Raw genomic sequence first — 13,079 nt, 5'->3', positions numbered from 1 at the left:
ACAAGATGATGCATAAACATAGTCTTTATCATCCTTATCTCCCAAACTAACGTGTATTATTATTATTTTCCAATTATTTTCTTAAGTTCTCTAAAACTGGCAAAATGATTAATGTTGTGACTGACAGGAAAGATCAAACATTTAGTTCTGACTATTGCTGAGTTGCTTTGTAGACCTCCAAGTGAAGGTTCTAATGGATGGTTAGGGTTAGCTGATTCTGGAGTTAAGGGCAGAGGACTGTGCTAGAAGGCTCAGACTATGGGGTTGAGATTTGGAGAGTAAGGATGGTATTTAAAGTTCTGAAACTGGAGGAAATGACCAAACACATGAGTGTGGATAGAAGTGAGAGAAAACCTAAGCATGGAGTCCTGAGGTTTCCAGTGTTTAGATACTGAGAAGAAGAAGAGGAATCATCACAGGAGGGGAAGAAGCGAAGCTAGTGAATAAAGAGGAAAGGTGGGAGAGAATGGAGCCATTGAAGATGAGCAAAAAAGGGTTTCAGAAAGCGAGGAGGGACTGTTCTGTCATATGCTGTCTGTGAGTTGAGTAAATTGAGGGCTGGTTATCAACCCCTAGGGCTTCCTAGGTGGTTCAGTGATAAAGAATCCGCCAGCCAATGCAGGAGACCCAAGAGATGCCACCTCAATCCCTGGGTCGGGAAGATCCCCTGGAGGAAGAAATGGAACCCACTCCAGTATCAGCCATTGGCTAGAACAATGGGGAGGTTGTTGGAGCTATTCGCAATAGGAATAGCTTCTTGGGGATGTAGATAAACTGTTTCCAGTGGGTCTGCCTCGGGCATCTCAAACCACAGAAGGTCAGCAAACAACAGAGATACAAAAAAACGAACCAACTGGCTTTGTGGATATCATCTATCTCCTCAAAGGTCTTAATAGTATATGTGAAACTGTAGAGAATGTAAAAGGCATGAAAGATGTACTTCTTCTCTCCTTTCAATATTAGAATCTATGCATATTTGTGCAAATATAGAGGCCAGCTGCTTCATCTAGAATTTCTCATTGATATTTTAGAGTCAAAAGATGTATTTGTTGACCTGAATCTTGATATATGTCATGTGCTGAGCTATGCTCAGCAGTGTCTGACTCTTTATGACCCCATGGACGGTAGCCCGCCAGACTACTCTGCCCATGGGATTTTCCAAGCAAGAATCCTTTGGGTGGGTTGCCATTTACTACTCCATTGACATAAGTAATACTGAGCGATAATTATTGTTACCAAAGTTAGTAGAGTAAAAGAAAAGTCAGGTGTGTGATTTTCTTGTTTGTTCATTTCAGCGCTGTGGAAACATTCAAAATGGCTCTGACTCTGCAGCGGATTTCTCTGGTGGCAGTTTGGATCCGCTCATGGAAAGGATAAAAGGAAAAGACCTACAGCTCTCAGAAATGAACAAAGAGAATGAAGTGTTGAAAATCAAGGTGTGACCAGTAGGAGGAAATTCTCCTTTTGTACTTTGAGCCTTTGAGCCAATAAGATAGATTCGTGCTTCTGTGAAAGCAGACAGTCATCCACATATATCCATAAATCCACAGTGTGCTCACAAACTTAGTGAAGCAGTTTTACACTTGATAAATTTAATCTCACTGTTTTATTTTGAAGATAATTTTTATTATTAAAATGATTTTAACAAAAGTTCAATGGGTATAGTTTCAAGACGTACAAGATGAGTGAATTCTAGAGATTTACTGTATAATATTGTGCCTATAGTTAATACTGTATTGTACACTTAAAATCTGTTAATGGGGCAAGTCTCATGTTAAGTGTTTTTACTGCAATAAAATTTAAAAATCTTTACATATACAATAATTAAATATTAATAATTGCATATAAATTAGTGCACTCATAGTGAAATGTCTCATTGTTTTGTTTAGCTAATTTATTGTTGGTGCCTTATAGTTTCCTTTTTTTGGCTTATTTTTTATACAGTTTTATGGGGCTTCCCAGGTGCTACTGGTAAAGAACCACCTGCCAGTGCAGGAGACATAAGAAACACGGGTTCGATCCCTGGGTCGGGATTCGATCCCCTGAAGGAGGCCAAGGCAGTCCACTCTAGTATTCTTGCCTGGAGAATCCCATGGACAGAAGAGCCTGACAGGCTACAGTCCATAGGGTCACAAAGAGTCGGACACCACTGAAGCGACTTAACACGTTTAGCCTTATAGTGATTTAGTAGGTAAATCTTTGTAGCCATCCTTGATTATTTCTTAGGTGAAATCCTTGAAAGATTCATGACACTTTGTCTTTATTGCCCCTAGTACTTCAATCTTGTCCAGCTTCTATTTTAGGAAATATATTTTTAGTACTGTCGTGGCCACTGATGATAAAACGCTTGCAAATTCCTGTATAAGCCAATGGGGCACCTGGGAACACTTTACAGGGTGTGGTCTTTAATGCAGGGTGTTGTTCTTAGCTCTTGCTTGGCTGCCCAGTGCTAATCACTTTCATGACAGCCCCAGTAAATAGGGCCTTCTCATTTTGTTTTCTTCTTACCAGGTAACAGCATCTTTGCTCCCAGCCATTGTCTATGAGGGTGCATATGGTTTGGTTACAGACTGTGCTTTTGGTTGCCCATCACACTGCCCTGTCCTTAACCCTGCTTGTTGTACCTGTCAGAGCGTGCACAGTGACCTTTTGTTTCTAGCTCGAAGCCTCCAGAGAAGCAGGAGCAGTGGCTCTGAGAAATGTGGCCCAGAGATTATTGGAAAACTATCAAACACGGTCTGAAGAAGTAAGAAAGAAGCATGAGGACAGGAGGCACCTCCTCCAGGTATTGAGCCAGAGGCTTGCACACTGGTGAACTAACCTCCAAGTTGTCCAAGTCTCCCTTTTAGGGAGGAGTTAGATGTGAAACAGGCAATGGCCACGTGACCAGGCAGGCCCTCGGAAGGCCAGTCTGCCCATCTTCTGCCCTGATCCCCCCCAGCCCTGGTACTTGGTACCTGGATGTTACCAAGCTGCTCTGTTGCCACCGTTGCCCAGAGCCCTGCAGAGCACCGGTGGGAGAGAGGACATGCCACTCAGCCTAGAAATCAGGGATGGCCCCATGACGCTAGCCAGTGGCTTCTCTTCTGGCTCTGCCTTTGACTAACTAGGTGACCCAGTTGAGTCATTCTGTCTCTCTGGACTTGACTCTAAAATGAAAAAGTTGGGGGATTTCCCTGGGGGTCCAGTGGCTAAGACTCTGCACTTCCAATACAAGGGGCCCAGGTTCAGTCCCTGGTCAGGGAACTAGATCCCACGTACTCACATGCAGCTAAGAGTCCACGTGCCACAACTAAAGATCTTGCATGTCACGACTAAGACCTGGCACAGCCAAATTAATTAATTGGTTTAAAAAATAAATATTACAACATTTTTTTTTAATGATAAAGTTGGGCTTGATAAATAGGTTCAAAATTGTTTTGGTCCTGGAAAGATTCTTCAGAGGAAACAAACAAAAATCATGTATATGTACATATATATTTCATATTAAATTATATTTTATATTTCTATATTTTAATATATGCATATATACATTAAAATCTTATAATATTATATGAATGTCTGTATATCATACACATACACTTTTTATTAATTTGTTTTTAAACCTGAACTATGTATCCTAAGACCAATAAAACTGTATCTGGAAAATGTATTCAGGACTGGGGAAGAGGAGAAGTGTGTGTATGTGTGTTTGTCAAAACTCAAAACAGGAAAGCTCATTCAGGCTTGGGTGGGGCATCTGATCTCTGCCAGCTCCGGCCCTAGGAGGGTCCCTGGGGAGCACGGTAGGAAGCCCACTGCCTAGGTGACACGCCCTCAAGCTTCTGGCTCTGGGGGTGATGGTCACAGACTCGTAGGCATGAGGGTGCAGGTGAAGTACCTAAGTGAACGAGTGAGCAGGGGGATGGAAGTGCCCGTGTCCCTGCAAAAGGGACTCTGCCCAGCCTGAGGTTCCAGGGCAGGAGTGCCCACCTAGTGAGTTCAAGGGAAAGCAGACACTTTTTTTTTTTAATTGAAAAATCTCAAGTCCTGTTAAATACAGAAGCAGATGTGTGTGCTCACGTCAGTTGCAAGTCAGTTGAAACACTCCCACGTGTGGCCTAGGGCCTGCCTGCTGAAGACTTATCTCCTGTCTGTTAGTATAACTCCTAGGTTCAGTGGCTCAGTGATAACCCCCTGACACCGTGGAGATAAGTATTCTGTTTTTATGACATTTTCTGAATAAAAATAAAACATTTTTTACTTGAATACATAAGATCTTGGGTTTGTTCCATGTAAATTTTGTTGAGAAAAATTCAAAAGTTTTGCTTTTTTAGAATTACTGTCTTTTCTTTCTGTCCCACTTTCAGAGAGGATGCTTTTTAGTAACAGATACCAACTTCTAGAAATAATATTTATGTATTATTAATTCTCCATTGATTTAGTGTTGCTGTAGTCTATCAGCTTTATTTTAAAGGAAGACTGAATTCACAGAAGTAATTCTAGAGATAATATCTGTATCAGTTTAGTTAAAACAATGGTCTGACAACTGCTTTTCTAACCAAAGGTGGACAAACTTGAAAAAGAACAGAAATTGAAACAACATGTTGAAAATCTGGATCAAATTGCTGAAAAGCTTGAAGAAAAACATAAGCAAATCACAGAGTTGGAGAATCTTGTACAAAGAATGGAAAAGGTAGGTCCTTGGAGAATTAGAGGCACTTTTTCCTGATATAGTTAGCATGAGAATGAATGAAAATAATATGAAAATAGCATTAAGTGAAAGTACTCTTTGTTCATTTCTTGCCTGACACATTTACATGATGTGTGTTGTAGTCACAGAGCTACCTTTTTACAAACACTGCAGTCATATTATCTGTCACTTTTTCCCCCTAGTAAACGTATGGCTGAGAAAGGGGAACTAGGTGAGGCCGTGAATAGAAACAATGGAAAGGATCACAAAGCCCATCTACTGCCGGTCATGGCGCAGCGAATCCCTGCAGTCGTAGCGCTGTGGACTAGTCGATGGAGTGTTTACTTTTGGCCAACCGTGTTCCTTTTAGGTTCATAAAAGCCTATACCTGCCATAGGACAGGCATAGTTCACAAATGAGAAAAGACATTCTGTGGAAATTGTAACTTTCAAAAGAGACAATTTAGGGAAGAATGATAATAGAACAAAAATTATTGAAAGTTTCATGCAGCGCTCCTTTAAGTAGCTGGCCCTCCAAATACACACAAAAAGTGAACACGTACATTTCATTTGGCATGCCTTAGAATTCAGAATGCAGACAAACCAAGGAATATTTTTTAATAGTAAATAGACAGTTGGCATCTTTGAAACTGAGTTGGAGTAGATAATACAGACTTTTTTAACTTCTCGTAAAGATTGCCCGGCGTTGTTGTCGTTGCTTTCCAGTCGCGACTCTGACCCCACGGACTGCAGCATGCCAGGCTCCTCCGTCCTTCATCCAAAGTTTGCTCCTATTTATGTCCACTGAGTCTCTGTCCTTCACGCTGTCCTGGAATTTGCAGATTCATGTCCATCAACGGTGGTGCTGTCTCACGATCTCATCCTCTGCTGCCCTCTTCTCAATGCATTTTTATATTTATTATACGAATTTGCCGATTTGCCTCCACTCTTCTCAGCCTTATTTTGTTTTATGAATCTGCTTGAATTGAGGCTATTTTAGAAATGTCAGGGCTTCCCTGGGGGCTTGGTAAAGAATCCACCTGCAATCTGGAAGACCTGGGTTTGATCCCTGGGTTGGGAAGATCCCCTGGAGAAGGGAATGGCTACCCACTCCAGTATTCTGGCCTGGAGAATTCCATGGACAGAGGAGCCTGGCAGGTTACAGTCCATGGGGTTGCAAAGAGTTGGATACGACTGAGAGACTTTCCCTTTCCTTTTCCTATAAATGTCACTTCCAAAGCATCACATTTCAACATTCAGGATATTTGCCTGAGAAAAGTTTGATCAATTTTTTACATATTTCCTAAGAATTTAATTTATAACTGTGAGTTTGGCTGAATTTGTGATCTTAATGAAGGTCCTATGAGGAAATCATGAAAATTAAAGAAGCCTAAACTTAACTGAACTTAGTAATAATAATCTACAGCTACAATTGTGTTGTATGGTGGGTGATGTTCAGTGTTTTACTTTGGCCAAAATCACAGGGCTAGAATGCTCTCAAGTAGCTGGTTTGCCCACGTGTAGCAGTTTATAAGTTAGATGTTTTGGACAAACTGTAACATTTGGATGAATACTTTGCTGTTCGAGTATTTATCCTGCAAATGGATAAAGAAGATGTGGTGCATATATACAGTGGAGTATTACTCAGACTTTAAAAAGAATGAAATAAACCGCTTGCAGCAACATGAATGGGCCTAGAGACTGTCATACTGAGTGAAGTCAGGCAGAGAAGGGGAAACATCGTACGGCATCCCTTATGTGCAGAACCTAACAAGAAATGGTACAAGTGAACTTACTCACAAAACAGAAACTGACTCATAGACTTAAAGAATGAACTGATGGTTGCAGGAGGGAGAGAGGATGGCGAAGGGATAATTAGGGGGTTTGGAATTGACATATACACACTGCTATATATTTAAAGTGGAAAACTAACAAGGACCTACGGTAAAGCATAAGGAGCTCTGCTCAGTGTTATGTGGCAGCCTGGATGGGAAGGGATTTTGGGGGAGAGTGGATACATGTATATATATGGCTGGTTCCCTTTACTGTCCACCTGAATCTATCACAGCATTGTTAATTGGCTGTAGTGCAACACAAAGTAAAAAGTTTTTTTTTCAAAGAATATTTATCCTGTATATAAAATCCCATGGACAGAGGAGCCTGACAGTCTACAAATCCATGGGGTCACAAAGAGTTGGACATGACTTAGCAACTAAACAAAATTGTTTGACAAACTCAGATAGCACAAGGAACATTTGCATTGAGGAAGGGAAGACAATTCCTTTCCTCAATTTAAATAGAGTTGCTTAATTAAACTACTTGATTAACCAGCTTGACATTTAAATTTAGGTTTGCAATCACCTCAAACCCAGTAACACTGGGTCATGTTTAGTGGCCAGCTGTCAGTCCCTGAAAATTAACAAAAAATAACGGAATGTAATTTCTATCTTCTAGAAGCCCGAGGAAATCTGCCCTGGATGTGAGTTCATCTCAGAATTCTGGGGTATATTCACTGGACTATATATATTCAACAAGTATTTGAGCTCCTACCATGTACCAGGCAGAGCAAGAGGCTAGATATCTATTTGGGGTGGACCAGATATAGTCTCTTTGTGGAGATTGCAATATAATGTATCTGGGTCATGTGAGACTCCAGGAACTTCCCAGCCCTCCTTTCATGCATTCTCACAGGGGTCCTCAGGGAAGCTGACATCCTACTGAAGGCAGGGGAACGGACCCCAGCATAAGGTTAATCAGCTTAGATCCTGGCAGATTTTGAGAAGTGATGGCCTGGCATTTGTCTTGATATTGACCCTTAATGGAGAGTTCTCTCGAGGAGCTTTGTGACACAGTAAGTGGACCGGACGCCCAAGGTTCAGCAAGTTCATGCAGGACCCTTCCAGAACATTCTAGTTCAGTGACTTCCTAAAGCAGAGTCTTTGGGGATCTCTGGGAAGTGGAGGTAGATGGGGATGCAGTGGAAAGAAAATGTGAAGGAATTTTTTTTAATATTGTTTAAAGATACATTATATTTGCAAAATGATCAAACAAATATAAGAAGCAAAGCTTGATAGCATCTTGTTTTAAGGAGATACTGAGCATACAGGCCATGATGAAGGGTTTCTCAGGAGCGGAGTGTGTATCAGAATGAGGAGGGATTACTCTTAATACCTTAGTAATTAATAAGAAAAAGACATGAGTTCAAAAAAAAATGACAATTAAAAATGAACATCCCCAACAAAGGTTGATAAATACTGCCCTGGTGGTGAGCACCCCCCTGGAGAAGGATTCATTTTCTACTCATTGCACGAGCCACTGCTCCAGTAAATAGCCATTAGTGGTATGAGGTCTGGTAATGAACACATTACTTAAAACCTTCACCATCTGTCCCGCTTTAATCAGGAATGCAGTGAGAATGAATCCCATAAACACAGTGATAAGCCAGCAAAAGCGCCCAATAAGAGCATTTTAATATGGCACATGTTCCTTTGGCTAGCAGGGCACTACAGTTGCGTCGTATTTGTTTTCCAGTGTCGTTGATTTAGCTCTAGTAGAATTTTAGAGCTCAGAGGCACTTTTGAGCCCACCTAATTTCTCATCATCATTTTATAAACGAGGACCGTATGAACAAGGAACTATTCTACAGTCCTCCAGTTAGCAGTTTACAAATCCTTTCTGTTATGCCCCCAGCTTCTCTGCTGTGGGATACAAAGGATGTCCATGATTCCTGAATCATTTAGATGTTAACATATGGCAATGATTTACATTGGTGTCCACTTCACTTTGATCAGTAAATGAAGTGGTGAAGTGAGAGTCGCTCAGCCGTGTCTGACTCTGTGATCCCATGGACTGTATAGTCCATGGAATTCTCCAGGCCAGAATAGAGTGGGTAGCCCTTCCCTTCTCCAGGGGATCTTCCCAACCCAGGAATGGAAGCCAGGTCTCCCACATTGTAGGCGGATTCTTTACCAGCTGAGTCACAAGGGAAGCCCAAGAATACTGGAGTAGGTAGTTTATCGCTTCTCCATGGATCTCCCTGACCCAGGAATCAAACCAGGGTCTCCTGCATCGCAGGTGGATTCTTTACCAACTGATCAGGGAAGCTGTCTTCAGTAAATAGGGTGAGGGAATGCAAGCTCTTCAGAGATGTGGTCTGGGCAAGAGTGCATTGTCCACTGGGTGGCGCTGTGAATGCTTTTTCCTTTCCAGAAGATACTGTCCCTGAAAAGTGAAAAGTGCTAACTGGCCTAGTGTGATCTTCCCTGTTGTCAGAGAGGAAGCATTAAGAGTCCAAGCTTCAAGGACCTACTGTATAGCACATGGAATTCTACTCAATATTCCCTAATAACCCGCCCAGGAAAAGAATGTGAACAAGAATGGATATATGTATTACTGAACCACTTTACACCCGAAACTGACACAACATTGTAAATCAACTATACTCAAACATAAAATAAAAATTACATTAAAAAAAAGTTCAAGCTAAATACTGGCGCCCTGGCCGAGGCAGACTATTTGCTTGTCCTGCTGTGTGGTCTCCTTAAACCCTTGTTATAAAGATCATGAACGGAGAGTAAGTCCATTAGGAAGAATGTTTGTCAAAACACCATTTTTTCCCTGTAAATTCTAAATATATTATAAGTGATATGTTTCTTTGGTGATCCAAATATCATAATAAACTTTCAGAGTATCGTGTTCTCTCAGATCAACTAGAACTACAGCAGAAAAATATAGATGTATATGTATATAAAACCAGAATGCCACAGAAAAGTTTTGAAAAATTTGGTATAAATTTTAAAATTGACAGCACACGTAAGATATGACATACATGGCACCTTCAAATTATTATATGTTGAGGTTCTAATGTGTTCTAGAGAAGCATGTCAACCTTTCACATACATCCCCAATTGTCCCAACATTTCAATGTAGGTAGTATTATCCCCATTTTAGGGATGTTCAAAAAGTCAAAAAAATGACTCTGATATATTTAATGAATACATGTCAGATGTTTTATTCAACTCCTTAACTAATGAAGGAACCAGCAAGATGGTAAAGCTGATTTAGATAAAATATTTTTTGAAATTAGCTGTTGACCTGCATTTTGAAACAAGGAACATAAGACAGGATTCCCGGGTTAGATACGAAGGTAGTTCACATTCTTTAGGTCAAGAAAACATAACCTTTGGGATTACTTTTCTACAAGGCAGAAACCCACAGATTAACAAGCAACTGCACAAAATCAGGGCTCTAATCAAGTAATAAATAATAAAGTCAAACACAAAAAAATTCTCCAAGAGAATTAAAAAAATTCCTTGGGTCAGGTTATTAAACAATGACCCAATACGACATTAAAATTGTGTATTTTGAATCATAAGTTTTGGTTAATTTTTCTTAACAGTGATAAGAGCTAGAGAGGTTAAAGCCTTGGCAAAAATTACACAGTCACCAAGTTTCAAAACCAGGTCAGTCCGTGTCCAGACATGTTCTGATATTTTGCTATAATGGCACTGTCTTATATTTTACCAAATAAATTCTGCAGAAGGTATGATTTTAACCAGCATTGCAAATAGTGTCAAAACATCTATTTCCATCAAGTATAAAAAAAAGTACAATCATGACAGCTTTGTTTTTCATGGATGTATCTGTTTTCCTCTTGGATGGAAAGAGTTTGGTTTAATAATGACATTAAGACATTTCTTTAGGTATTCTTTCAAAATGTCAAAATTTCTGTTCCATCCTAATTAGGAAGTGACTTTATCACTTGTGGCTTTGAGCCTTTACCAAAAATACATTTGCTACTTTTCTACCTTCTGACAGTTGCCGTGTGAGAGGTAGGTATCAAGACCAGTGCAACAGTATCCTTGGATACCAATAACTGAGACTAGTGTAGGAGAAGCAGGTGGAATGATGGGAGAACCAGTGCCTAGAGATGAGCAGTCAGCGTTTGGGATGGGATGGAGAGACGCAGAAGTTTGACCAAGAAGTGGGCTAGGGAAGGAGCCAAGGTCTCTAGACAAGTGAGGGCGGTGAAGACAACCTAGTCTTGACCTGTTATTCAGCTACTTGTAAAGGGACAGCAGAGGATGAGATGGTCGGATGGCATCACTGACTCAGTGGGCATGAGTTTGAGCAAGCTCCGGGAGTTGGTGATGGACAGGGAGGCCTGGTGTGCTGCAGTCCATGGGGTCGCAAAGAGTCGGACACGACTGAGCGACTGAACTGTGCTGAGCTGAAACCATGCAGGAGAATGCCTGTCTGGGCCACTGGGATGGACTGTAACAGCTCCCTATGAAATTAACTCTTGAGCTCAAAACGTATTTCTGGTATTACAAGAAGCATCTTTAGTGAACAGTTTGCAAGAATGCCTTGCGAAACACACACACCCACCAAGGACAAGAAATAAGCAAGATTTGTCTCTCGTTTTCTCCTAGGAAAAGAGAACACTGCTAGAAAAAAAACTGTCTTTGGAAAACAAGCTGCTGCATCTCAAATCCAACGCTACAAATGCTAAAAGGTTTGCAAACCTACCTCCGAAGTAAAAGCAGTTCCTGGTGTATTTGCCCTCCTCTGGTCCACTGAGCAGAGGATAGAAGGCTTCTATCCCACAAGACAAAGGAAGCCTGAAAGTGTGTGAGGAAGGGAGGTTTGTTCATATAACTGTCATGTGTCTCTTCCTTTCTAGCTACCGGGGGATCAGGAAGGAAGCAGAGGTCCCTGCGGGTACAGGGAGACGGCTGTGTGTGTGGGAAGGGGGCAGTTAACCCTTTTGAAGAGTAAATGAGCCTGTCCCCTCCCCTGGTGCTGAACAGGTTGCTGTTGAGGTCTCCCTTCACCTGATGCTTCTGATTTGGTTAATGGATCTCTGCTTCAGCTGGCATTAAATTAGCTAGCCCGCAAGTGGAATTATAAGGTAGTTTTGTCGTGCTCCCAACTTGGTAGAGAATGAAGGAAATACTGTGAAAAGCATCCTTAGTTCTTGGGACTTACTTACAAATACTCATTTGGTGTGCTGGTCCTGGGTGTGCTAGGGGTGGGGGTGGATTTATGGATATCAAACGGCTTGACTGCTCAGCTGCAATTTGAAAAATTCTCTGAAATATGATAGAATAAATGGTATTACATGAAATTTCCTGAACTTTTTCTTTTCATTTCCTTTTCTTTTAATTCTGAGCCTTCCACAATCATCATATATTCTGATATAACATTCAAAGTTCAATCTGTTTCAAGATCTTAGTTCATCCATCTACAACTGTTGCTCTGGGCACTGTTATGAATCTCAAAATGTGCACATTCTTATTCTCATTTAATAACTTATACTCAAACATCAGTTTCTCTTGGTCCTTTGGGTTTTTTCCTATTTCCTTTTGTTTCCCTGTTATCTCTTTCTCTTCACTGGACCACAGAAGAGAACTGAGCTGGCCCTGACCATTTTGGACTGACCCTGTACCTACATGTTTGAAACACACAGAGATACTGCTAATATTAATTTCCCTGAATGCCTGTGAGCAGGCATACAGCCCCAGAAGGTGGGTTTCTAACTTGTGCAGCACTGCACATCTCTAACTTACAGGCAGGTCTTCCCCAGGTGGCGCAGTGGTGAAAACCCTGCCTGCCAGTGCAGAAGACGCAAGAGATATGGGTTCAGTCCCTGTGTTGGGAAGCTCCCCTAGAACAGGAAATGGCAACTCACTCCAGTATCTTGCCTAGGAAATCCCTTAGACAGAGGAGGCTGGCGGGCTACAGTCCGTGGGGTCACAAAGAGTTGGACATGACTGAGCACAACACAGAAACCTACATACATCTCTGTAGATAAGGAAGAAAATACTATGGAAACTATCCATAAACCTTTGAAATTACTTGTATTTACTCATAATTTAACTCTAAGTAAATTTTTGGCTTACCTTTTTTTTCCCTAAAGACAGTTTTCCACGCAGTAAAACTACAGTTGAGGCAACATGCCTTCCATTAAAAGTATAGACAATTTGTTTGATTTTTTCTTTAAAAATAGTTTGTTTTTTTCTTTCTGGATAATAGGTTTTGTCAGTGTTTGAGCCAAAAATGTAACCATTTTAGAAACCAAACTGATCTGTTCTTTCAGTTCTATTATATATGAGCTGTCATGATGAAGAACTCTCAAAAAGCTCTTGACGTTTTAAAAGTATCTTGAGGGAAATGGATGTTTTGTGTTTCCAAAAGGGTATTTGAACGCCCTGGCTTGTGCAGTTTTCATAAATTGTAGGTATCACAAATATTTGTTTTACTTGTTACTTCGAGCTGTGTGTGGAGGTATTCACTTTGCTGAGTGACAAGAAAACGAAATCAGTATGAGTCAGATTCTTTTGGTTAAAGCAAAAGAGACTTGGTGAAGCTAGCGTAAAGGATTTCTGTTCAAGATTGAGACTGGATAG

At 40.9% G+C, this 13,079-nt stretch overlaps 1 protein-coding gene across 6 annotated transcripts in view; it reads left to right on the top strand.

The window, feature by feature from the left end:
* CCDC68 (coiled-coil domain containing 68) overlaps positions 1-13,079 on the top strand; it is a 58,640-nt gene that overhangs the window by 22,153 nt on the left and 23,408 nt on the right. For all 6 annotated transcript variants that reach the window (XM_005224348.4, XM_005224347.4, XM_005224349.4 and 3 more), the window contains 4 exons: positions 1,296-1,436; positions 2,660-2,785; positions 4,547-4,675; positions 11,103-11,185. In XM_005224348.4, the coding sequence (XP_005224405.1) occupies positions 1,296-1,436; positions 2,660-2,785; positions 4,547-4,675; positions 11,103-11,185 (479 nt within the window). The remainder of the gene's footprint in view (positions 1-1,295; positions 1,437-2,659; positions 2,786-4,546; positions 4,676-11,102; positions 11,186-13,079) is intronic.

Source organism: Bos taurus, chromosome 24 (genome assembly GCF_002263795.3).
Source record: "Bos taurus isolate L1 Dominette 01449 registration number 42190680 breed Hereford chromosome 24, ARS-UCD2.0, whole genome shotgun sequence".
Taxonomy (NCBI): Eukaryota; Metazoa; Chordata; class Mammalia; order Artiodactyla; family Bovidae; genus Bos; species Bos taurus.
Note: the sequence above shows the minus strand (reverse complement) of the source record. Positions and strands in the feature narration are given on the sequence as shown.